Genomic DNA, 24,948 nt, shown 5'->3' with positions numbered 1-24,948 from the left:
AGCAGGTAACTAGACAAAGAAACTGTGGACTACTCATAGAATGAAATAATACATGATAATAAAAATGAACAGTCTATGGATACACACAATACCACAGATGAATCCCAAACACCTTATGCTAAGTGAAAGAAGCCAGACACAACAGAGTCCTTATAGGATGAGTCCACTCATAGAAAATTCTAGAACAGGCAAAACTAAACTACAGGTAAGATAATTCCAAGTAGAGTTTACATCCAGGGGTTGTATACTTCTTATGGAAGTATAAGAGGGGTTGTTTGCAAACAGCACCAAGAAACAAGGAGAAATGTGCTTTATTTTGTTTTGGGTTGTGTTTCCTGGGGAAAAATATAGAATTGTGAAAACTCATTAAACTCATTTATTAAGAAGCACTTAATGAAACCAGAAAGAACGTGTTTGTTCTGTGTAGTGACATGGAATATGTGAGACACTCTGAAGGACGGCATGGCCCCTTTCTAGGTACATGTTTATATGTATGTGGTATAAAGGCATTATTTTTAAAAGGGGGGAGGGGCTCATGGAGACATGTACTGTAAATACGTAACCGTGATTACCTTGCAGAGGACCGCGGGATTGGGGGCAGAGAACATGGCCTGGTTGAATCCTGCGTCTGGCCCATCAGCCAGATACCCAGGTGGCCTCTTGGGAGTGTGGACCCCCAGGGCCAGCCAGGGCCCCCAGCGCAGGCCCGAGGGGCTTCAAGCTCCCTCCTGCCCTCCTCTTGCCCCGAGGGCCTCAAGGGCACGGCCAGGAGACAGGTGAGGCGCAGCCCCTGCTCCTGGCCCCCGAGGTCAGTGCTGAGCGGAAGGGCCCTGGACAAGGCCAGGGCCGTCGTGGGGCCCTGTTCTCCCTGGGTCTCTGCCCCAGGGGTCCCGGAGGAGCACGTGTGCGGTATGGGGGGTGGGGACAGGCGAGGCCAGTGCAGGGTTACGGGGGGAAGTAGAGAGGGCAATGAGACTGCTTAAGGCTGTGGGGGTGTCAGTGTGAAGTTCATGGGAGCAGGGCGTGGCCACAGCGCCTGGTCACGCATCTCAGGCAACACTAAGCTGGGGATTTCTGTTCGGAGGTTCCTCCTTTCACCCAACAACCATTGAGCCCCTGCTGTGCACCAGGTACCATGACAGGCATTTGTGAAAGCAAAGAGGCCAAGTCCCCACATGCAGGGAGGTCACAAACCCACACAAAGAGTGCTTTCCACGAATTGGAGGGATTGGGACAGATGGCCACCTGTTTCTGTGAACTGACAAAGGTCCTTTATGGATCGCACAGAAAAAGTCATGGTAAACGGAAAAGATTCCTGCAAAAAACCCTGGACTGAAACGTTACGGATTTGCAAGCAGAAGCAACCAAGACACCCTGGTGCTGACGTATCTCCTGCCTCTAGAGGGAGCTCCTTATCAGTGAAAATAGGAACAACGGAAGAAGCTTTTAGAAAACAGATGTTTTGAAACGCTTCCTTCTTTATGCGATTTTGTTGCCAAAAGGAAATGTGCTTCACTCATAAAGCCTCTTAGAGCTGAACATTTAAAACTTTGGAAATGTCATTTCCTCACCTACTTCTTACTTATTCCAGTTGTATTGGTTTTAAATCCATTTGTTAAAAATATAAAAATGCAACACCTTCTGATGTGTTTGTAGGCTAGCTAGCTGACTGTCACTGGGGCACAGGAAAAATTTTAGCCAGATTTCAATGCAAACCTTGGCATGACCGGTGGGAACAACTGGAAACCACGTGTCCTGCATTGAGTGAGAGCCAGCACCGCCAGTTCCCTCCAAGTTGCAGGTCTTTGTGACGGTCTTTGCCAGTTTCAGCAGCCATTCAAGTCAGTACCAAAGGGAGCACAGCTTACATCTGGACCAGAAGATACTGTAGGACAAAGAGTGAAACCAGGACAGCCTTCAAGTAAAAAGAAATCCAACCATCCAGGCCAAGCAAAGAGACAGTTGATAGAAAAAGTAACAGCAGGAAAAAGAGGGTCCCGAACATATGCAAAGATGCTTAACTCACGGGAGAAATAATTAAAGGGATACTGGAGCTGACAGGTGGTCTGTGTGAAGGGTGAAGAGGAACAGGCAGTATTGTACGTTATTGATCAGAATGTAAACTGGCAAAACCTCTGAGTAACGGTTTGACAGTACCCATCGGAACTGCAAATGCACAGACCCTCGGTATAGCAGTTCTGCTCCGGGAATTTTTCCTACTGAAATATTCCCAAAAGTTAGCACCCACTTGACACCAAACTTAGATTCCGTCAGGACAAGAGAAAACCATGACAAATGAACTCAGATGCAAGTTTGTTTGCTTTTTTTTTTTCCTTCAAGATTTTATTTTTTTGTTTTTGGAGGGAAAGGGATGGAGAAAGAGGGAGAGAGAAATATCAATGTGTGTTTGCCTCTCACACACCCCCTCCTGGGGACCTGGCCCGCAACCCAGGCACGTGCCCGGACTGGGAATCAAACCAGCTACCTGTTGGTTTACAGTCCTGCACTCAATCCACTGAGCCACACCAGCCAGGGTCCCTGATGCAAGTTTTAACAAACTGAATTCAGTGACGGTTTCAAATAATACTTAACAAGAAGGATCTATCTCCCGAGGGCAAGGGCATTGGCCGCCATGCTCCACTACAAACAACGCAAGCTGATTCACAGCCACATAACTGGAAAATAAAAGCAGTGTAGGAATAGTTAGTGGCTCCCCAGGTTTCCAGGAAGTCTTGAGGACGAGGCTCAGAAACAGGCAGGGAAGAAGAAGCTACACACTCAGGACCGTAGGAAACGCCACTCCACAGAACCTGCCGAGGAAGGTCCCACCCCTGGCACGAGGAATGGCTGCCCGGAATCCCAAACTGCAGATTAAAAACCCCTAGTGGGTACATTTGATTGGCCAATCCTGGTCACATGTCTCCCCAGCAGCCGGGGAAACTGGCATTTTTCAGCTCTATAATTAGATACCAAGACAGATAAGAAGGGTAGTCCCCAAATATGGAGAAGGGACTCCGGTGCCAGGTCGTCTGGAATATGGCCAAGGCCCACCACTGTGAGGTCTCCACAATAAAAACACGGACCTAACAATGAAAGCTGTCATATTAACAGACCGAAGAGGAAAACCATGGAATCCTCTCTGCAGTTCTAAAAAGAAAGATATTTAATAAAATTCTTTATTTTAAAAACCGCGAGCAAACCACGCAACTGAAAAGTAGGCCAAAGACTTTAGCAAACACCTTGCTAAAGATATACAGATGCATACGAAAAATATGCTCCATGTCACATGTTCTCAGGAAAACAGAAATCACAGCGACGGGGAGATGCCACTCCACTCCTGTTAGAATGATTGAAATCCAGACCACGACCACCAGGAGACACTGGCGAGGACGAGGGAACAGCGCTCACTCACTGGCGGGAACGCACAGCGGCACAACCACCTCGCGAGTCGCTTTGGCAGACTCTTAAAAATCAAACACCTTTACCCGGCCATCCGGCAATCGCGCTCCCAGGGACTTACCCAGAGGACCTGAAAACTCTGTCCAAAAACCTGCACATGGATGTTCAGAGCAGCTCTGTTCACAGCCGCCCACATGGGGCAGCAGCCACGCTGTCCTTCGGGAGGTGACAGATTCCACGTCCTGACAATGGAAAGTTATCCACTGATTTTACAAAAGACCAGCTAGGGGAGTAAACGGCAGCGTGGCTGTGCAGGAGGACCCGGGCCATGCTGTCTCCACCCAGGCCGAGTCTGCGTGCGGACTAACACCTTGTGAAGAGGACCTGGGCACTGTGGGGACAGAGCCTCTCTGACAAGGGACAGCACTGAGACAGGTGGGAGAGGCAGGGATGTGGCCCACGGACTGATCTAGAAGCACCTGCTGAGTGCTGAAGTCTTAGCCAGGAAGTTAAGCAAGAAAGAGAACTGAAGTGCAAACACGTGGGAACACAGAGCCTTGTAAAGCTCTCCGTATTCACTCTTAGCAAAACTGCGGGGTGCGAGCATGTGGAGATGCGTGGAATGTAAAATGGCTCCACTGCCACGGAAGGTAGCTCGGGGGGTCCTCAGAAACTTCCGCCGGGCCATCACACGGCCCGCATTCCGCCCCGAGGCACACAGCCTTCCGGCGCGCAAACGTGCGCTCATGGACGCGCTACTCACAGTCGCCAAAGAGTGAAAACAAGTGTTTGTCAGCTCAGGAATACGTAAGCACAGCGTGGTGTGTGTCCCGACCATGGGCTGTCGGACAATAGAAAATCCAGAAAATGGAATGTGGCCACAAAGGGGAAGAAAGTATGGGTACATGCTTACAACATGGGTCAACTTTGAAAACATGCTAAGTGAAAGGGGCCGGACACAAAGCACCGCATTATTATGTAACTGCATTTATGTGAAATGTCCAGAATAGGCAACTCCTTAGAGACCGGAATCACATTCCTGGGTGCCAGGGCCTTGAGGGGAGGGTTTCTTTGGGGGTAATAAAATTAGAATTAAAACGAGGGGAAAATAGAAACGGGAATTAGAGAGGGTGCCTGCTGTGCCACATTGCGACTGTACCGAACACACTGAATTGTACGCTTTAAACGGCGAAATGGTCACTTTTATGTTATATGATTTTTACCTCATTTTTAATTTTTAAAAATCCTAACCCGGAGATATGTTTTATCGATTTAAGAGAAAGACAAAGCATGTGTGTGGGAGGGGAGAGAAACATCGATTTGATTTCTGACTGGGGTTCGAACCCACCACCTCGGTATGTGTCCTGATGGGAGATCAAACCCGCACGCTTTTGGTGGGTGAGGTGACGGTCCATCCAACCCAGACACCCAGCCAGGGCCACCTCAATCAGCTTTAAAAGAAACAGAAACACAAAGCAGTTTTCTATTTCCTTCGGTACCCAGATGTGCTATGTGTGTAAATACACAGCTAACTGACCACGGTACCCTCCAAGCTGGGAGCAGGAATAATGTAGGGAAGAAAACATTAATTGCCAAGGGAATTTTTAGTTCAGAATGTATGAATTAAATAGCAATTGTTTTTAATCAAAAATTTTAGTCAGTTGGTGCCTGGCTTAAGTGCTGGAGGAGCAGGAGACATTCCCCTTTCTCCCTGCACGTTTCTGCATTATTTAAAATGTCAGCAACAGATGTGGAGAATTTATAATCAGAAAAAAAAAACCAACCAGTAAGAAAAGAGAACCGGGGAGAGGAGGGGTGAGGGCACGGAGACCAGGGGTGCGCCTGTGACAGCTTGGCGGGCTCAGGTGTTCCCGTACCCCGCCCCGCTGCTGCCACTTGGGGACCAACAGCAGGAACAGGAGCCGGCAGACGCTTCCAGGGCGTCCAAGAAGGAGACAGAGCCAGGATCATATGGCCACCGCCAGCCAGGCCAGGGAGGGGGACTGAAGAGATCGGCAAGGAACAGCGGGACCTGGCCTCTTGACCTTGACCGCGGCAACCCGGCCTGGATGGACGGAGCCTCAGAGGGCGGACCACGTTCAGTCCCCTCTGAAGTGGTCCCTTCTGCGGAATCTAGCAGGAGGGGCTGGGAGTGGAGGCGGGGACCCCAGGACCGAGGGTTGACTCACTGGAGGAGGTCTTTGAGATGCGCGCACCCTGCTCACCAGAGTGACAGCCAGGAAAGGAAGCGCTAGGGTTCCTCAGCTCTGGAGGGCTTTTAACACGTTGACAATGGGGCCTCCGTGGGAGACACCCCGATGGCCTCGACAGTGGGACAGGGTGGGCCCCCCAGGCACTGGGCACCCGGAAAAGCCCAGCAGAAAACGGCGCGACAACACGCGTGCTAAAGCCGGAGCCAGAGGGGCCTCGCGAGCCCCGGGGGAGGCCCGGCCTGTGGGGCCCCCACCTGCAGCGCAGCCGCAGCCGTGCCTGGGCCTCTGACCCAGACCCGCTTTTGTCTCCACACTTTCCAAATCTTACTTTTCCTCCCCTGCCATAAACTCCTGGTGCCGGGCACTGCAGGCCACGTCCCTGTGGCCACAGCAGCATGTCTGTCCCCATGACACCAGTGAGTAGCTGCGCCCCAGGCAGGACCTGTTCTTGACCCCATTTCTAGCCAAACGGCCAGTGAGGATGAGCCTACTCCCAGGGGCGCCGCGAGCCCCGTAAATCTCCCCGTGAACTCACCTGAGTGCATCTGCCCTCTGCTTTGCTTGAGCCCGGGCCCCCAAGAGGCTGCAGCTATTGCCCCCGAAACCAGAGGGCAGCAGGGAGCCCAAGGAGGAGTGGGGGGCGCACAAGATCCCCACTCCAACTGCGGCTCTGGCATCTTGCGTTCACACGCCTTGCACAGAAGCAGCCCGCCCCTGGACGGACAAGCGGCCCCTGTGGAAGCTGCTGGAATCCACACCGGCTGCGCGTGTTCCCGAAGTAAAAGCCCTCACTCAGAGGCAGCTTCGCTGCCACCAGCAGGAACTGCATGTCTGTGGACTGGAAGGTGGAGAACAATCAGGACTTAAGTTACTAGCTGGGCCTGAAGGCACGAGAAGACGTCAGGCCCCTCAAACGATGGGAATCCATCATAAGGTGACTGGTCCATGAGAGAGGAAATGCAGCAGGAGGGGAGAGGTGGCCGAAGTGCGGTCGGCTCCCACCTGCCCAGGGGAGCCAGCGAGCCGGTGGGCGGAGCCAGTGAGGGGTGACTAACAGTTGAGGGCGGGGCTGCAGGCTGGGGTCACCCCACTGACAGGAGGGGAGCGCACTCGGAAGACCAGGGCCATGGACACACACAGAGTGAGCGAGGCCAGGACAGGCGGGGTCTGCCCAGAGGACGACGAGCAGTGTCTCAAGGTGAGTCCTGGGGCGAGAATGAGATGGGCGGGGCCTAGGGTGAGAGGGCGGGACCTAGAATAAGATGGGCGGGGGCTCTACAGGCCCGGCCCCTCTCCAGCCCGCACCGGAGGTGGGGGCAGAAATACGAGGGCCCGTCGCCAGTCACCTCCGTGTTCTTTCTTCCCGGGGCAGTTGGAGAAGGCAGCCGTGAAGATCCAAGCATGGTGGCGGGGCAGCGCGGTGCGCCAGACTCTGCTGCACGAGGCGCTGCGGGCCTGGGCCATCCAGTGCTGGTGGAGGTCGGTGCAGGCCAAGATGCTGGAGCAGCGGCGCCGCCTGGCGCTGAGGCTCTACACCTGCCAGGAGTGGGCCGTGGTGAAGGTGCAGGCCCAGGTCCGGATGTGGCAGGCCCGCAGGCGGTTCCTGCAGGCGCGCCAGGCCGCCTGCGTTATCCAGTCTCACTGGCGCTGGCATGCCAGCCAGACCCGGGGCCTGATCCGGGGCTGCTATGAGGTCAAGGCCAGGCGGCTGGAGCTGGACATCGAAATCCTCTTGGCCTAGGGCGCCGGCAGAGCCGAGGAGGCTGGATCTCTCTTCCGATAAAGATGCTGACTCACCCCAGTCTTGCCCTTTGGGAATGAGACCCATAGAAAGCGATTGGCCGCTGACTTTCCTGCCTTCCGCCCCAAAATGGTTCCCCGCGGGGTTCAGAGCCCGCTCAGAGCAATCCGCCCTCAGGCGAACCTGAAGGATCTTGTGCTGAAAAGAGACCCCCCAGGGCCCAGATCAGGCCCTGACACCTCAGCCGCCTGACCCCAGCTCCTTCCCCACCTGGGAGTCACCAGAGGGTCTGGCTGCAGCCAGGAGGCCAGGGTCAGGAGGAGGGGGTGCCCCAGCGGAGTAACAGCAGGACAGTTGCCCTCCCTCGTGGGGACTGCCAGCCCCCCCAAGGCGGGGCCAGGGCAGCTCCCTGTGCCCGCAGCCCCCCCCCCCAAGGGGCTGAGAGAGGAGCCTTCCTGCCCCCTCCTGGCTGCTGCCTGGGAGAACCAGGCATGGGGGATGGGGAGAGAGAGGGGCCACCAAGCAGAGAGCAGCAGGTGGGTAGGGCAGGGGCCAACCCTCTGCCCTTGGAAGTCACTGGTTTGAGGATGGGGCCTTCGAATCCTCCCACTCCTCTGAACAGCTCTGCCGGCCCCCAAGATGGCCTCTCCTTCCCCAGACCAGCGCGGATGGCCCCGCCCTCTGCTGGCCCTGGGGGTGCTGGGGGTCCCTGCTCTGCGGAGCCTCCTGCTGTCTCTTGCATCCACGGCTCAACCATCTCTGTACCTGACTTGTCACAGTCTCTGCTTTGTCGTCCATGCCCAAGGTCCCTCGCGCTCAGCCTGTGTCCCTTGGATATTTGTCTCTGAACTTGCATCTCAGAAGCCGGAGGTCCAGGACCCCCCTGGGATTTGCCATGGCCGCTCGGGCACAGAGGGTGGGGGTCGGGGGCGGTGCGCTGGGGCCCGAGGTCTCCGCGGTCCTCAAGGCTGGGTCAGGCTTTCCCTGCCCTGGGCGGCGTGCATGTGTGTTACATACATGCACATGTGCGCGTGTGTGTGTTTGGGGTTCAGGGGAGAGCGTCTCCGGAACAGCTGGGGCAGGTGTGGATTCAGGGGTGAGTCCCACACCCACTGCCTCCAGTAGCTGCAGGTGGCAGGGACGCAGCCAGACGCCCATTCCTCCAAGGGGCCCCCTCGGGAGCCCCAGGCGCAGCTCTCGCTCCCCTCCTGGAAGCAGCGAGCGGCAGCACACTGGCGGGAGAGGTCTGCGTGCTGAGCGTGGCAGGGGGTCCGCCTGGCCAGCCCAGTAGGCGCCACGCCCGCCCTGGAGGGGGAGTGAACACTGGGCCAGCCAGGGTTTGAGTCTCTGATCCTCGACCCCCGTGGGACGCTGGAACCCCATGGGACGCAGGAAGTGCCCGTGCTGGGCCTACCTAGGGGTCCTGCTGTGATTGGCCCGGGGAGAGGCCATGTGCTGGAGCTCAGTGTGTAGTCAGGGTTTGGAAACCACTGAGCTAAGCCCTTCCCAGCCCAGGTCACACCCCCTGAGGCCCAGGGGTCCCACCTGGTGATGGAGATGCAAACCAGGACTGGCCTGGGCAGGCCAGGGGTGCTGCCAGCCGATGGGTGAGCCTCCGGGCTCCGAGGATGGAAAAGGGTGGGGGTGGGGACAGGCCAGGGAGACGGTCCCAGCTACACAGGAAGCTCAGAGCTCGGGAACCGAGAGGCTGAAGTAGAAGGACTAGGGGCCACCTGCGAATACATTAGCCAGAGAAGCCCCCGGCACCTGGGGCTGTCCGCCTGGCGCTGTGGCTGGGCACGTACACAAGTGACAGGGGAGACAGGCCCCGGGCCGCAGGACTGAGGGGGAGGTGTCCCCCGAAGGGCTTGGATTGTCACCCTCCTCCAGTTCGTGGGCGAGGATGTTGACAATGATTCCCTGGGAGTAAAGGAATGTTGACACCCAAATGTCACTTTGTCTCTTTCCTTAAACTGGCAGGGCTCCTGCGGGGCAGGGGAAGCTGTCTTTTGGGTGATGAAATGTATGCGAAGCTCAAGAATTTCTTCAGTTTCATCACATTCATTTTCTTCAGTTAGAATCAAGTAAAATTAAATCGTCTCCACTAAAAAAAAAAAAAAAGACATATGGCATGATCCCATTTTAATGGAAGTATTTCTATCTCTCCTTCTATCTGTAAAAATGCATAGAAATCTGTCTAGGACGCTGCACCAGACATGTTAATGATCATTATATTTGAATGAGGAAATTTGAGATAATACTTTAATTTCCTGTTTGTACTTTGCAGGTGATGCTTTTATTTTCTTTTGTACTTTGCTGTATCCCTTAAACTGTTTATAAGGAGCATGTTGTTTTTACAGAAAGGATAAAAAAAATTTTTCCTAAAAAAAACCAAACCCACCAAAACCAACCCTGACGCGTGGTGAGACCCCGGGGCTCAAAGCTTCCGCGGGCATTTTCTCCCTCACTTCCTCTCCCCTTTTCCCCCTCGCAGCCTTTGTTTCCCCCTGCCCCGCCCCCGCTCCTGCTCCCCCGATACCCCCCCACCCCCGCCGGCCCAGGCTGTGGCACGAAGCCCCGCCGGCCCAGGCAGTGGTGGCAGGCTCCTTTCCTCTTTCTGCAGGGGGCTGGGGTTGGGACATTGTCAGAGGGGCTTGGAGACCCTCAGTGACCGCTCCTTTCCTCTCAGTTTCCCACGCTCCCTGCCCCCGCCACCACCAGGAGGGGAGGTGGGAAGAATGGACAGAGTGCCCTGGTGTGAAAGCAGCTGCGGGGACAAAGCTCCGTCCAGGGCCCGGGGCCCCTCTGGTGGTGGCGGAGAGGCAGAGGATGCTTCACTGAATGCCCTTTGTGCCTTATTAGCTGTGAGCCGCGTTCAGTGCCACCTTTCTAGAACTTATTACACCTTAAGGAAAATACCGCCGAGCCATGCGAAGGGAGGTGGCTTTCCAGGTGGCCTGTCATGGGGCTGGGACTGAGAACAGCCCTGCAGGCCCCTGGGGCGCAGCCCCCGCCTGTGCCGTCCGCGGCCGGAGGTCTGGAACGTGGACGCCCCGTAGGGCTGCCAGAATCAGCGAGTGAAAACACAGCGCGCCCACTGAAATGTGAATGTCAGCTAAACGGCAAAACTGTTTTGTCTAAGTGTGTCCCAATTAGTGGTGGGACATACTGAGATGAAAAAATTATTCACTGTTTATGTGACATTCAAATTTAATTGGCACCCCTACACCCCGAGTATTGGCTGGAGAGGAAGAGCCATTCCTGCCATTGCCTTTTTTTTCGGTTTTGTTTTCATTTTTCAAATTGTCAACCCAAATGTCCACAGACTCGCCTGCCTATCATGTAAAAGAGTTCACTTAAAAATGATTAATGTCCCTGGCCTGCCCATCTCCCAGCTCACGAAGGACCTTGTCCGAGGGCCCCCGAAGCCTCCAGCTGCTTCTGCTCCTGTGTGGGTCCTGTGCCTAGTGCTCCGAAGGCCACAGGAGGGCAGCGGTCCCCTGGCTGAGCCCTGGGGCCGAGACTGTGCCTCTGCGCCTTCCGCTGGTGAGCCCCCGACTGTGCACACAGGGGACACCCAAGGGCGGCCCCGCTCCAGGGCCCCACCTGCCGCCAGGCCAGCGCTCCCCCAGGGACCGCAGAAAGGCCCTCTCCCCACCTCTGGCCGTCGGCCGCGGCGGGTGGCCTCTCCCACCGCCCAGCCTGGCCCCGCACCGCTCACTTCGCCCCTCCTCGCCAGCTCTCCCTGGCTTTGGGCGCGCCCCGGGAACAGGCGCTGTTCCACGCCCCCCCTTCCTCTCGGTTTCCTCATCCCCAACGCTCAGCCTGCCTCTGCGCTGACCCACGGCTCCTCCGCGTGCCAGGCAGGCTGGCCGGCGCGAAGCCCGCTGTTCCTGCTGCACAGCCGCTGCCCCTCCTGGCCCTGCCCCTGGAAGCCAGGGGAGCTGGGCCCGGGGAACCCTGCTGCCTTGCCCCCTCCCCTGGGGGAGCCTGGGCTCGGCTGTGGTGGCTCCGTTTAAGAGAGGCTGGCTTATTCGTTTCCTGTCTCTCCCACCAGGCAGGGCTGGGCCTGGGCCTCGCGGCCACCAGGTCTTGGAGTCGGGTGGGGAGCAGGCACAGAGCAGGGGCAACAAAATGGCAACATGAAGGCTGGGAGGCCGTGGCTGGTGCCAGGGGCCTCACCGCGTCAAGGGCAGAGGGTGATTTTTTTAAAATAAAGACACTTTATTTACAGATAATACAAAATAAACCACAGGACAAACTACTGTGCAGGGGAGGGACTGCCCCCCATAATACCCCTCCCCCGCCCCATCCTCAAATAACATTAAAAAATTAAAAAGGCCCTAAAAGGAGGGAGGGACAGGGCTGGAAGCACCTTTGCTGACGGGGGCTTGGGCTGGCAGTCCTCAGCCACCCTGTTCCAAGGCCAAGTGGACCCTGGCTTGCTCCCTTCCGAGTCCTGGGTCTGGCAGAGAGGGGACACGCTGCAAGGGCAGCTGGTGGCTGCTGCAGAGGCTCCCAGGCCAAAGGCCCGCCTTCTCCCCCGAGAGCTGGAGTGTGCCAGGGACGGGCAACAGGCGGCTGGGGGCAGGCGGGGGTGGCGTTAGTGCAGGGCTCCGGCCAACTGCCTCCCGGCTCCAGATGCACGTCTGCGCCGGTCCCTGGAGCGGCCGTGCCGAGGCAGGGGTGCGGGGTCCTCAAAGCGATGATGTTGTGGAGTCCACCACCTCGCGACCGTTGCAAACGGTGGGGACAAACTGGGAGCCAGACCCTGGGGAGAGGAAGCTGGAGGTTGAGGCCGACCCCGAGGGTGGGCAGTAGGTGCGGAGGGAGGGCCCCCCAGCCCTGCCCTCTCCCATCACCAGCCCAGGGAGCAGCGGAGGGCGTTTGGGGCGGTCGCTGACCTTGGCCGGGGCTGGAGCTGGCCCTGGCCGCCGTGCTGCCGAAGCGGCTGGTGGGCGCGCGGTGGCTGACCACGTTCTTCTGCGGCTGGAAGAGGATGATGTGCAGCTTGGGCGCGAAGAGGCAGCCGAGCACGACGGAGCCGCTGAGGCTGACCGACACGCACATGGTGGTGGTCTGCACCTGTGGTGGGAGGGGTCGAGGGTGAGTCCGTCCCCAGGGCTTGGATCCAGGCCGCTCACCCCGCCAAGGCTGCAGGGCAGGGAGTCAGGGAGATGTAAGCATCCGACCCTGGGCCTGAGTCTGTCTGCCGAGCCCCGCGGGTTTCTGGGAAGGTGGGCCAGTCCCAGCCTCAGCCCCGGGGCTGCCTTCCCAGGGAGACCCAAGTTCCGGTTGCGGGCGTGATCATGCGGGGAGCAAGTGCACCTGGGAGTGTGTGCACGTGTGTGTGTGGAGGGAGCGGGTATGGAGAGCTTGCATGTAAGTGCGTGCACATCTGTTGGGCATGTGTATGCAGGGGTGGAGCGTGTGCACAGGGGTGTGGGTGCACATATAGGGCGCAGGTGCAGGTGGGAAGGTGTAAGCGTGTGCCAGGTGTGCCGGCGTGTGCACATGTGTGTCCATGTAGGAATACATGCATGTGTGCCTGCATGCATGTGCGTGCAGGTGTGTGTGTGTTTGTGGACGAGGGTGTGTGAGCGCTCTGCATGTGTTCCAGGCAAGTCTGTAGCCACCTGTGATTGGCATGCAAATGCAAATCATATGCAAATGCAGGCTGAGTCACAGCGGCCGCCCCCAGCCCTGACCTCCTCCACCCAGGCAGGCGGCCCAGCAGGCGCGGGAGCAGCAAGCCCAGCGACCCTGGCCCCCAGTGCTGCCCACCGTACCTCTGTCCTGGGGAAAGGGGCCTTTGCGGGGGCTCTTGCCTTGATTTTCCTGCTCCTTTAACTGTTAAGGTTGTCAGCTCAGACCCTGCTCTACACCCCCAGCTGAGGGACCTCAGACAAGGGGCTGAACCTCCCTGAGTGTCCGTGTCTTCGTCTGTAAAATGGGGAGAGCCACGGTGTTCACTCCAGGCGCGAGGTTCGCTGCGACCCCTTTACCGTCCCGAGCCGAGCGCCTGTCACCGCGGCTGAGAGGTGTTCCCTGACCACCCCGCCGAAGCAGCCCCTGCGCCCTGACGCTGGGCAGGTCTACTGGACACTCAGCGCCAGCTGGGTCCAGTGCTCACCGGCTGTGTCTTTCCTGTACCCCGCTGCACCCCGATCCCTGCCCCCTTGCGGCTTCACCCTCCCCGCCTCCCCTGGTCTTGGCTCGCAAGCCCGGAGCCACACAGCCGCAGGGGCACCGCGCCCCCGTGCAGGGCTCCCCGGTGCAGCCGAGGCGGCCCCCCTGGAGCTGTGTAGCCCCTCGCCTGCCGTCCTCACTCCAGCTCTCCCTCCTCCCCTCTGCCTCCCTGGGCACCGTTTGAGCCTCCCTTCTCCACATGGGGCTGCGTGCCCTGTGCCCCAGCCAGCCTCCCCCACCTCCTCCACCCCACCGACTCCAGCCCGCCTGACCTGCAGAACCCAGTTCAAGGCCTCCTCTTCCAAGGAGCTTTCCCTGATTTCTTTACTTACACACACACACACGCACGCACGCACCCCCTCCTCCACATTTTCACTGGGGCCTTTGTCAACCTAACCCAGTCAGTAGCATTTCTGGACCTGGCTCTTTAGACAACCCCTGGTCACCCACTAGCCCCAGAGCTCCCTGAATGGAGCCAAGGTCTCCCCAACTGCAGCCAACCCTCCGCAGAGGAGGGCAGGGCCTCTGCTCATTGGACACACTGCACACCAGCGCCCCCAGACCAGAGGATGACACCCGAGTCCTGAAGCTCGCCCTCAGCTCCCTCTACCTCCCCTGCCTCCCGGGCCAGCTCCCCAGGCCCCACTCAGCCGTCCTGCCTTCCTCGGGGTCCAGTCCCAGCCGGGCCCCGCCCATTGGGCGCCCCAGGTGAGCATTTCAGCTGCCGGAGCCTCCGAAGTATCAGACGATTGAACGAGGTACCAGGAGGGAGCCGGCCCGGCGCCCCGCCCCAGTCTCCGCAGCGGGCAGCTCACCCGGTAGTCGCTGGAGGTGACGTAGAAGATGGGCAGGAAGGCCAGCCAGATGATGCACGTGGTGTACATGGTGAAGCCGATGAACTTGGCCTCGTTGAAGTTCTCGGGGCACTTGCGGGTCTTGAAGGCGTAGAGCGTGCAGAGCGCGATGAGGAGCACATTGTAGGCCAGCGAGCCCAGCATGCTCGCGTCGCGGTGGTTGCAGCGCAACGTCACCACCTCCCGCCGCTCGGGGGCCGTCTCCTTGCCCGTGCCTGGCGCCTCCACCACCAGCCAGGCGACCACGATGAGCAGCTGCCCCGAGATGAGCGCCAGGCAGATGACCACCTGCGAGGCGGGACTGATGAAGCGCGGCCGCTGCGCCCCCTCCCGGGCCCCCCCGAAGATGCGCGCGATGCGGTTGGTCTTGGTGAGCAGGGCCGAGTAGCAGATGGAGAAGGCGGTGCCCAGGCCGAGGCGCCGCAAGGCGCACACCACAGTGGAGGGCTTGGCGATGAAGACGAAGGTCATGCAGTAGCAGAGGAAGACGCCGCCCAGCAGGATGTAGCAGAGCTCCCGGCCCGAGGCCTTCACCACGGGCGTGGCGTTGTGCCGCACAAAGACACCCAGCACGAAGAGGGTGGCCAGGGCGCCGAGGCAGGCGATGGTGACGGGCCCCACGGCCCAGGCGTCGCCCCAGTGGATGTACTCCTGCGGCAGCTCGAAGCAGCCGGTGAGGCTGGCGTTGGGCCAGTAGCCCAGGCCGCAGTCAGCACAGGTGAACTCGTCCAGCCGGTACTCGTAGGGCTGGCAGGGGATGCAGAGCCAGCAGCAGCCCTCCCCCGGCTGCACGCTCTTCACCTCGTTCCGCAGGCACGGCTCGCTGCAGCGGGAGGCAGGCGGCGGGCCGGCGGAGGGCGAGGCCCATGGGATGAGGCGGGTGTCCAGGGTCAGGCCTTCGGCCCAGTAGCCCACCTTCTGGTAGCGGTAGCGCCCGCCGCCCGCCTGTAGGTAGGTGAAGATGTTGTAGCGGCCGATGCCGTCGCCGAAGCGGTCGAAGCGGACCTCACTGTGTGTGTCAGCTGGGCGGAAGGGGGCTGGGGTGGCGGAGGGAAGGAAGAGAGGGTTGGGTTGGTGGGGCATCCAGATGTGGCCTCGCCCCTCACCTCAACGGGGAACCCAAAGCCCAGGGCTGGGGCCGGCCCTCAACCTTCCGATCACCCGCCACTGTTCTGCTAAGTCAGAGGCCACCACAGACCCAACGCTAGGCCCACATCAGAACCCCAACCTGAAAGGCCAGGCATCGCCATGGACTGAAGTCCCACACTGACCTCCTGCCGTGACTCCCCGGACCCAGGCCTGGACCTAACCTCCAGTACCTCCCAACCCGGCCCCCAACTTTGTCACAACACACACCACCCCTCGCTCTGCCCACGTAACGCGGAGACCCCCAAAGCCCAACTCGGCCTCAGGTCTGGTCCCGGCCCCACTACACCCTGTCCACGACCCCAGCTCCAGCCCTGCCAGTCCTAACACTGACTCCAGTGCGAGCTGAACCCCAGCCTCAGCCATCGCGCAGCACCATGGGTGGTCTCCAGAGGGTGCTCGCAGGCAGTTCACAAATCACATCAGCCCCCCTCACCCATGGCCCTGTGACCTTCAAGTCCCCCAGCCGTGCGCAGGGGGCACCCCCCGTTCTGCTGGAGGTGCACGGTGCAGCCTCAAGCCACAGGCTGGGCCTACAGCCCCGACTCTCACCACCGGGCCTCGAGGTCCTGGAAACCTGGCTCGAGCCCACAGCCCCTCCCCGCCAAGCCCAGCCGTGGCCCCGCTGCTACATCAGCCCCACTGGCCCCTGACTCCCCCGTCCCTCTGAAGGCCAGTCTGCAGGAGGCTACTAGCCTTGGCCCCGGGCCCGTGGTCTAGGCTCCGCCACACCTGCGTCCTCTCCTACTGTCCCCATAGGGATCCTTCCGAGGTGCTCCTTTTTCTTAAAACTGGAGCTTTTTTTAAAATAACTTTCAGTTTGGCCCTGGCTAGTGTGGCTCAGTGGACTGAGCACTGGCCTGCGAACCAAAGAGTGGCTGGTTCGGTTCCCAGTCAGGGCACATGCCTGGGTTGCAGGCCAGGTCCCCACTAGGGGGCGCGCAAGAGGCAACCACACATGGACGTTTCCCTCTCTCCCTCTCTTCCCCTCTCTCTAAAGATAAATAAATAAAATCTTTAAAACAACAACCCAACTTTCAGTGTGAAGAGGATGTGGCCACCGTCAGTGGAAAAATCAAGATTAGGAATAGACGTTTCTCCTGAAACACAGAGTGCCGCCCTGATGCTCGTTCCCAGCTGCCCTCACGCGGACGCTCGCTGACGTTCTGCTGCCTGAGGACGGCCAGGAGTCTCCTGGTCCCTGTGCCCTGCGTGTTAAAGGGGTGGGAGCGGGAGGGAAACACCCAAACAGGAACCAGAGATCCTCAAGGGCAGACGCCACAGTCCTGGCTCCAGCTGGGGTCCTCTCAGCCTCGCCACCCTTGTCCTGGCTGTGACTCCAGCGCCCTGGCGAGTCCCTTATTTGCAGGCTATTTTCAGAGCCAAGTAATGGAACTGGAAGGCCTGCTCCCTCCCACCCGCCGACGCCAGCCGCCCCGAGGACACGGGGCAGCACCGTTACCGTCGAACTTGACGTTGAGCACGAAGTCTTTGTAGAGGCGCCGCCCGTTGACGGGCCGCATGGCGTCACAGAGGCGGGTGGTGTTGGGGCAGAGAGCGCGGTGCATGTTGTGCAGCGCGTGGGCCATGGCGTACACCGCGTTGACCACAAACATGATCTTTGACTCCTGCTCGAAGGGCACGGCCCGCAGCGAGTGGGCGGCGCAGTCCCGCTGCCGGAAGCTGCAGTGGAACCTCTGCTCCCAGAACTCGCGGAACCAGGGGTTCCGGCTGTTGTTCCAGGGGTCCAGGCCCCGGAAGTAGGAGGCGAAGTCGCGGATGGGGTAGGAGGCCAGCTCGATGGTGATGGCGCCCTCGGCAGCCCCCTCGCTGCCCGCCACCACGCTCTCCAGGGCCCCCCAGCCGTCGCTGGCCACCCAGATGAAGCTGGCGTTGAGGCGCTGGCTGGCGGCGAGGAGCTCCCGGGCGTCCTCGGACCGGGTGAACAGCACGGCCACGCGGGCACTGGGCTTCCGCAGCAGGGCGCGCACCACGCCCTCGAAGGCGGCGCGGCTCATGGCACGGCCCACCTTCTCCGAGGTGGCCACGCAGATGTTGCGGGCACGGGCCTCCAGTTCAAAGGCTTCAATGCCCGTCTCGCCGTAGTCGCCCTCTGACGCCACGGTGGACACGTATGTCCAGTTGAAGAAGCGGAGAATCTCGGCCATGGCTTTAGCTTGGAAGAAGTCGGGGGGCACTGTGCGGGCGAAGTAGTCATAGCGGGACTTGTCACTCAGCTTGGCACTGGTGGACGCATAGCTGATCTGCGGGATCTGAAATAGCCGCAGGAGGTTGGCCACCTGGGAGGGGGTGAAGAGGGCAGGGGTCAGAGACAGGTGTCCCCCCCCAGCCATCCGATCTCGGGATCAGGTGTGCGTGTGGTCAGCCCTGCCCTGAGGTCCCCCTCTCTCCAAAGACTTCGGTCCTGCCTTGATGCGTCTTCCCCGGATGCAAGATGCAACCACACATTGATGTTTCTCACCCTCTCTTCCCCTCTCTAAAAATAAATAAAATCTTTTTAAAACTCCAGGGACAGTTTTCTACCGCTTCCCCAGGGCTGGGGACACCAGACCCAGGGCTGAGGCACCAGGGTCTGGAGCCGCCTGCTGTCCCGGACCCCTCTGCTGTCCCCCTCAGACATGTGGCAGTAGCAAAAGTGGGGAGCCGCGGAGCAGCCTGTGTTGTGGGAGGAGAGGGGTAGGCGCTCGGCTGCAAGGGGAACAGATAGCATCTGGGATGCTCAGGACTCTTAAGCATCTACCTGTCTGGGGCCTTAACCTTTCCCCAGAGTCAGTCCTGATGGGACGATGGAGAAAGAAGGAAAGGGCTCCCCCAGATCTAAGGGCCCCCCAGCATCAGCCTCCACTCAGTGCCCGAGCCTGAAATAAACAAGGCTCCCTGCTTCCCGCTGGCTGTCTGGCAGCCCTTCTGCCACCTCCGCACGGAGAGGACCTGCCGCCAAGCACGGGGTCCAGCCAGGACCTGGCGGGATGGTGGGGAGGTGGGAGCAGGGAAAGGCATGGGCTCCCCGGGAGGAAGCCAGGTCCCAGACTCGCACCCTGGACACGGGACTGGCTTCCTCTGACTGTGGCCGCGCCCTCTCCTCCTGCACATCCCGTCTCCGCGGCCCTGGGTAAGAGGGCCAGCCTCCCTCAGCCTCGGTTTCTCATCCCTGCCTTACAAGGCCGCTAGGCAGATAAAGCTGGCGATGCTGTGAGGCCACGGTGTCTGGCATGTGGGAGGGGTAGGGGTTCGGGGAAGAGAGAAGGGGCGGCGATGACGGGGAGCCATTCACAGGCGGGTGCGGCCTGCGGACAAAGGGCCAGGCCTCGTTTCACCCAGACACGGAGGAGCAGGCAGATGCTGAGGTGTGGGCCCTGCTGAGGAGGGAGGGGTAACGGCCCCTGGGGGTGAGGGCTCGGGCCCAGAAGACAACTGTGGGGTGGGTGCTGGGACAGCCCCCCAGGCTCCTGCAGACACTAGCAGGTGGGAGGCTCTTCGGACATCCCAGCCCCCAGCCAGGGCTGCAGACGGAGGTGCTGGCCAGCCGCAGCTCCCCAAGCCACTACTGGCCACCTGCCGCCGCCAGGACTATCAGGACCAGGAATTTGCTCCCTGCAGCCGGGGGAGGGGGGCTCTCCGGATTAGAACGTTGCTTCATTTCCCCTGAAGGACTGTTCCAGGTCAGGAGCCCTGGCTCGGCCCCTGACAGCAGTGCCCTCGGCTGGACCCCTGAAGAAAGAGGAGGGCCCGGCCGAGATCCCCCAGCCGCCCACCACTCTGATCCCAGGCCTGGCCCCAACCTCCACCTGGGCACCAGGCGGCAGGGCCGGCAAGAGGTGGCACCCAGGCAGGGAGGGGAGGGTCCCGCCGGGGCTCAAGCAGCCGGGTGTGCCCGGGGACGTCAGTGGGCAGTGCACACTGCTGACCCTCGAGGGAGAGCAGGAGGAGGCAGGGCCTGGTGCCCTCACCTCCCCCCCCCCGGCAAACCCTACTCTCCCGGAAGACCCTAGGGGGCCCCCCTCCTGCTTCTCTTGGTCCCCTACCCTGCTTTCTCTCCCCTGGGCTGCCCCTGCTTCTGTCCCCTGCTCCTCTCCCATCCACGGCGAGGTGGTCTGATGGCTCGGAGGCCCCTGGTGCGAGCCCTCGGCCCACGGGGCCTGGATGGACGGCCTGCCCCCCTCCAGCTCTCAGCGCCCTCCCCTGTGGCGTGGGCCAGCGACGGCCGCAGCCAATGGGGACTATGCCCTGTGACCCACCACGCCCCCGATGCACGCTTTGCATGTACCACCTCATTACATTTCCGCCCCAGCCCCGAAGGCAGCAGTGTTGTGGGTCTCCTTTTACAAGGAGGAAGCTGAGGCACAGAAGAGAGACATGATGCCCGGAGTCACGCGGGAAGCAGGGGAGCCAGGATTCAAACGGGAGCTCTGCCCCGAGGCCTGGCTGTGTGGCTTCTGGGGGCTGTTCAGCATCAGGTGTGTGGGGGTGTTGGAAGTGGCATGCTTTCCCCGCACAATCTCTAAAAATGGACCCCCATTACGTGGCGGGGCACTTTCTTAGTCTCCTGTAAAAAGCTGCTCAAAGGCAGCTTCTCGTTCATCGTCCAGCACCTGCTCAGCAGGCCCCCGGGCCCCTGCCTCCAATCTGTCTCTCTGGCCCCAACGTGAGCAGCCCCCACATACCTGGATGGAGACGTCGCTGTAGGAGCCGCCAATGACGCCAGTGACGGCGGTAGGGGCGTCGTCGTGGGTGGCATAGGAGCCGTCGGGGCAGACGTGGCGGGAGCTGTCGGTGCCTCGGCTGAGCGAGGCGCGCACGAAGTCCAGCGCCTGCTCCAGGGCGTACGTGTCCTTGGAGCAGCTGTCCAGTATGTGCGCGCCCAGGCGCACGCCCGGCAGCAGGTGCGGGTCCCGGTTGATGCGGTCCAGAGCAAACAGCATGGCCTCCAGGCGCTGGATGCCCCGGTGCTCGTTGACCGGCCCGCACTCCTCTGCGGGGCCGCCCTTCTGGTGGACCGGGAACAGCCCGCCCAGCACCAGATCCCCCTCCAGGGTCAGCGCCTTCTTGGTGGGGCCCTCGGCCACAGCACCCCACAGCAGCAGCGCCAGGAGCCCGGGCAGTGACCCCATGGCCCCGGGGGAGGTGGGTCCAGCAGACCTGAGCCTCCAGGGGATGAGAGTAGAAGCAGCAAAGGCAGAGAGGAGGAAGCAGGGGGCAGGAAGGGACAGACGGGAAGAGAGATGGCAGGGGCCCAGCTCCTGCAGAGACAGACAGACAGACAGACAGGGAGGAGAGGAATCTGAGGACGGCTGCCCCTCCTGGCTCTGCCTGCACCCCGCGCCCCCCGCCTTCCCCAAGCACTCAGGAGTCAGCGAGAGCCAATGCCACTGACTAGGCTGAGAGGCGCCCGGGACACCCTTCGGCCTGTCCCTCAGCCCTGCCCTGTCCTGGGCCTGGAGATGGGCCCTGTGCCCGTCCCGGCTAGGCAGAGGGCGGGAGACAGAGCGGACAGCAGACCCCAGGCGACACCGGCAGCACTGGGAATGGAAGAGTGTCCGAAGCCCGGCACAGCCCTCCCAGGACCCCAAGGTCAACAGCTGCGCAGCAGGAGCTAGGTTGGAGCCACAAACCTGGCATCCAGTGCCCATCCCGAGCCTTGGCTTTCCTGACCGGGCCATGCTGGCTTAGACCCCACCCACCAGGGAAGAGGGAGGGAGGGTCTCCAGCTCCTGGGGAGGCTGGGGGCCAGGGGAGCACCCAAGGGACCCAGCCTCTGGTTCTTAAAAAGCCACCCCCAGAACCCCCTGGCTGCGGGAGTGACAGAGAGCCTGGGCCCTGGGGGTTGACACTAAGGTGGGGGGCTGGCCCTAGGGAGGGGCGCAAAGTGGTCTTGTCAGCAGGGCATGCAGGTGTGAGTGTATGTGTGTGTCTGGGGTGGGGACAGTTCGTCTGGCCACAGTCTCAGAGCCCGTGCTCAGGGGAGACTTTGGAATGCCTCAGCTCCACGCAGAACGCCGTCTGAGGCTTGGCCTTCGTTTCCTCCCCAGCTCAGAACCAAGCAGACAAAGTCACTGTCTCCAGGGTCCCCATCCTCAGCGTCGGGGCTGCTTGCCCTGGCTGGGCCCTTGGGGACCCTTCCCTCCTGCATCCACCCTGCACCCCATCCCGTGTCCAGCTGCCCACACAGGCACCGGCCCCGCAGAGGCAGTGGCTGCACACAGTCTCTCACAGTCGCGACGGCTTGGGAAGCTAGGAGAGGGGAACTGGGCAACTAGTTCAAGGTCCCCATGTCCTGGCCACAGGGGCTGAGGCTCCCCTCACTTTGCCCCCTCAGCTCTGCAGGGTCGGGGACCGGGGTCCTGCGAGTAGCCCCAAAAGAAGCAGCTCAGCCCGGCAAACAGGAGAGAGAGGCAAGCACGAAGACCAGCACAGATGGGGACAGGGACCCGGCCGGGGGCTGAGGCCCAAACCCGCCAAGACCACAAGCCTCCCGCCGGGGTGGCAGAGAGCAAAGCTCTGACAGATGGGGACAGAACCCTGGAAGCGGGCAGCCCAGGGGGCCTGGGCCGCACAATCCGGGCAGGGAGCGATTCAGCCCCAGAGGCTGAGACAAAGACAAGAGGCACAGACAGAAAGATGGACCGGAGGACAGAGGGGCAGCGGGAGGGAAGAGCGCCGGGCCAGGCGCGAGCTGTCTGGAGAGGAAAGGCGGGACGCCTGGAGCTGTCTTCCCGCTTCCCGGAGCGCCCGGCGAGCGCGGTCTGGACGCCCCGGCCCGTCCAGCCCGGGCGCCCCAGAACTCGAGGGCCCGCGGGGCCCCGGGACGTGGGGTCAGGGCCGACAAGGTTGGCTGCAGCCGCGGCTCCGCGGGCTTACCCTACCTGGCGCGCCCAGCTGTGGCGCGGAGAGACGGAGAGGAGCCGGGCGCGGGGCTCCGGCTCGCACCCGCACGCTCGCCGGCTCGGCGGCTCTGCGCTCGCCGCCAGCCGCCCGCCCCGCCGCTTTCAATCCGCCGCCCGCCCCGCCCCCGGCCCGGCCCGGCCCGCCCCGGGCCCCTCCTCCGCCCCGCCCCGCGCCGGGTCTCCGGCTCCCCGCCAAGTCTCCGGGTTCCTCGCGGGGCCCGGTCTGGGGCCGGAGCTGTCCGCCGCGTGGTGCTGACACACGGGCGCTCCTGCTAGGCGACAGGGCCGGGGCCTGCCACCCCTCCAACCCGCAGTCCCGCTGCGCCCCAGAGAGCGCGGCAGGCCTGGGCGCGGGTCTGGGAGGGTCACAGAGCCCCAGGGGTGGGCACAGTTCTGGGGCCTCCCATCTGTGAGAGCAGAGGGGTGGCACGAGGGTTGAGGGTGCCCCTCGGGCACGTGGGCGAGGGCAGAGGGCTTAGACCCGCCTATGCCTGACACACACCCACCCCCCACTCACGGATGGCGGCGCAGTCCGTATGTCAGGCCCCGCGACCTGAGTCACTGGGAGGAAAAGATGGGGGGCAGGTCAGAGGAGGATGGGGCCTCCTTTTCCTTCCTGAAGATGACCTTTAAAGCTGCTATCTTCCCCGCCCCCCGACGCTGCACACACAGCTGTGACCCCGACGCTGACCCCTACCCTCATGTGCAAACGCAGAGGGGGCTGCAAAGCCAGAGACTAGGGTCAGCCCTGAGGGACACGCTGGGGCTGGCAGGGGCATCTGGGCGGGAGGGGGCTGGGGAGATGCTCCTGAAACTGGCTGCTGCGTGGGCGGGGGTGGGAGCTGGAGCCCCGGGGCGGGGGGGCACAGCTCGGGGAAGATGCTCTGGCCTCCTCTTCCCTCCCGCAGGGGCAGGCGGCCAGGGAGGGGTGCCGGGCAAGCTGCAGTGTGAAGGATTTGGAGGCCATGCAGTCTGCCCCCAGCACGCACGCACTGCCCAACATGCACCACGGAGCTCGTGTCCCCACGCAGGTCCCCTGGCGCGGCCCTTTCTCCCGCAGGTGCCAGCACGGCGAGGCTGGCTCAGGCACGCGCTGATGCGCACAGGTCGAGGCCAGGCTCTTCCCGCACACACATCTGTGTGCAGTGCTTGTGTGGCAGTTGGGCAGCAGTGGGGGGTGGCGTCAGCAAGAGAGGGCAGGTTTTTTCCCTGGACACAGAAATCCGAAGCCCCACGGCTCTGGAAGGAGCACAGCTGTGAAAGGGACAAACACATCAAACCCAAACAAACAAACTCCACGGCGGATGGGAGGCGACGACGTGGCAGCCAGAAGGGGCTCAGAGCTGTCAGACACGCTGGGGAGACAGGCAGGCTGTCTCCCAGCTCCGGCGGCTCCCACCCTCGCAGGCTGGCTCCCCGACTGCTCCCCAGGGCAGGCGAGCGATGGCCCGCGCCCCCGAGCAGCGGGGTGGGCGGCGGCGGGGCGTGGAGGTGGGGGGCACCACACCGTCGCCTGGCCCACCCGCCCGGGCAGCCGCACAGAAGGTGGAGGTGGGGGCGGCTTTCGCGGTGCAGCCCCAGAGGCCCGTGACCCGGCCCACAGCACCGGAGCACAGGGTCACACGGTCACACACTCAGCCTTCCATACAGAGCTGCACATGCAGACAGCCACATGGAGGAGTACACGGAAGCACACAATCACACTCGCTGTGCACGCAGACCCAGCCATAATACTTAGCTTTCAATGTGAACACACACTGGGATGTCCGCGTGGACACAAAGCCACAGATACAGAGCCACACAGCGCGCTCATGAACAATAAAGCCGCCCCCGGCTCCACGGGCTCGTTGCAGCTGCCCTCTGCCCCATGAGGACACACCCACAGCTGTCTCATGGACACCCAGCAGCACAGGCCTCTGGCTTTACACAGGGACACAGAAAAAGACTTGACACGTGAACACACAACACACACACACACAGCTGTAGACACAGGCACACACAGACACGAGCAGCGACGGTCCTAGCCAGGCAGCCTCACACCCCGTGACACAGCCCCTCACGGGCAGACACACACAGCACAGCCACACGTGCACAGAGCCGCAGAGCCCCCCCCCCGCCCCCGCACAGCCACACCCAGCCACACCTGTACCCTGACGCTGCCTGGGCACAGCCGCCCCCAGACTGCCCCCCGCAGGCCCATCCGCAGGCCCATCCGCGGTCACACACAGAACCAGAGGCGCGGTGCGTGGACACGCAGGCACTGGCAGACGCGAAGGAGGGCAGGGGCGGCCTCTCCTGCTGGGCGGACACGGGCAGGAGCCCAGGCACCCTTGAGCCACAGGCACCAGCGTGTCCCTCAGAGGCAGAGGAAGGCAGGCTGTGAGCGCCCCGCCCCCAGCCCCCGAGGGCGCCCTGTGCTCAGCCCTCCAGCAGCCCAGGGGTCTGGGGGCAGCTGCCAGCTGGGGCCACAGAGCAGGGAGTGCTGGGCCTCCAGGACCCCG

At 61.4% G+C, this 24,948-nt stretch overlaps 2 protein-coding genes across 2 annotated transcripts; one reads left to right on the top strand and one right to left on the bottom strand.

The window, feature by feature from the left end:
- Nucleotides 1–6,738: 6,738 nt before the first annotated feature.
- IQCF6 (IQ motif containing F6) lies at nucleotides 6,739–7,353 on the top strand. The gene is made up of 2 exons (XM_054594608.1): nucleotides 6,739–6,810; nucleotides 6,985–7,353. Exons 1-2 carry the CDS (start codon nucleotides 6,739–6,741, stop codon nucleotides 7,351–7,353), a joined length of 441 nt encoding a protein of 146 aa, XP_054450583.1.
- A 4,679-nt stretch (nucleotides 7,354–12,032) lies between these two features.
- On the bottom strand, nucleotides 12,033–20,674 carry GRM2 (glutamate metabotropic receptor 2). Its single transcript, XM_054594498.1, has 5 exons — nucleotides 20,228–20,674; nucleotides 17,005–17,842; nucleotides 14,358–15,433; nucleotides 12,258–12,438; nucleotides 12,033–12,124 (listed from the first exon to the last, which is right to left on the bottom strand). Exons 1-5 carry the CDS (start codon nucleotides 20,672–20,674, stop codon nucleotides 12,051–12,053), a joined length of 2,616 nt encoding a protein of 871 aa, XP_054450473.1. The 3' UTR covers nucleotides 12,033–12,050.
- Nucleotides 20,675–24,948: the final 4,274 nt, after the last annotated feature.

The sequence above is a fragment of the Pteronotus mesoamericanus genome, unplaced genomic scaffold (genome assembly GCF_021234165.1).
Source record: "Pteronotus mesoamericanus isolate MK-2021 breed Mesoamerican mustached bat unplaced genomic scaffold, CSHL_Meso_final scaffold_533, whole genome shotgun sequence".
Taxonomy (NCBI): domain Eukaryota; kingdom Metazoa; phylum Chordata; class Mammalia; order Chiroptera; family Mormoopidae; genus Pteronotus; species Pteronotus mesoamericanus.
Note: the sequence above shows the minus strand (reverse complement) of the source record. Positions and strands in the feature narration are given on the sequence as shown.

Excerpts from the sequence above, each read along its gene's own strand:
- IQCF6 (XM_054594608.1), top strand. The coding sequence starts at position 6,739 with ATGGACACACACAGAGTGAGCGAGGCCAGGACAGGCGGGGTCTGCCCA. Across the intron at positions 6,811-6,984 it reads ACGACGAGCAGTGTCTCAAG|TTGGAGAAGGCAGCCGTGAA; the intron begins GTGAGTCCTGGG and ends TTCCCGGGGCAG.
- GRM2 (XM_054594498.1), bottom strand. The coding sequence starts at position 20,674 with ATGGGGTCACTGCCCGGGCTCCTGGCGCTGCTGCTGTGGGGTGCTGTG. Across the intron at positions 15,434-17,004 it reads GCTCAACGTCAAGTTCGACG|CCCCCTTCCGCCCAGCTGAC; the intron begins GTAACGGTGCTG and ends CCGCCACCCCAG. Across the intron at positions 12,125-12,257 it reads CAGCTCCAGCCCCGGCCAAG|GGTCTGGCTCCCAGTTTGTC; the intron begins GTCAGCGACCGC and ends TCCTCTCCCCAG.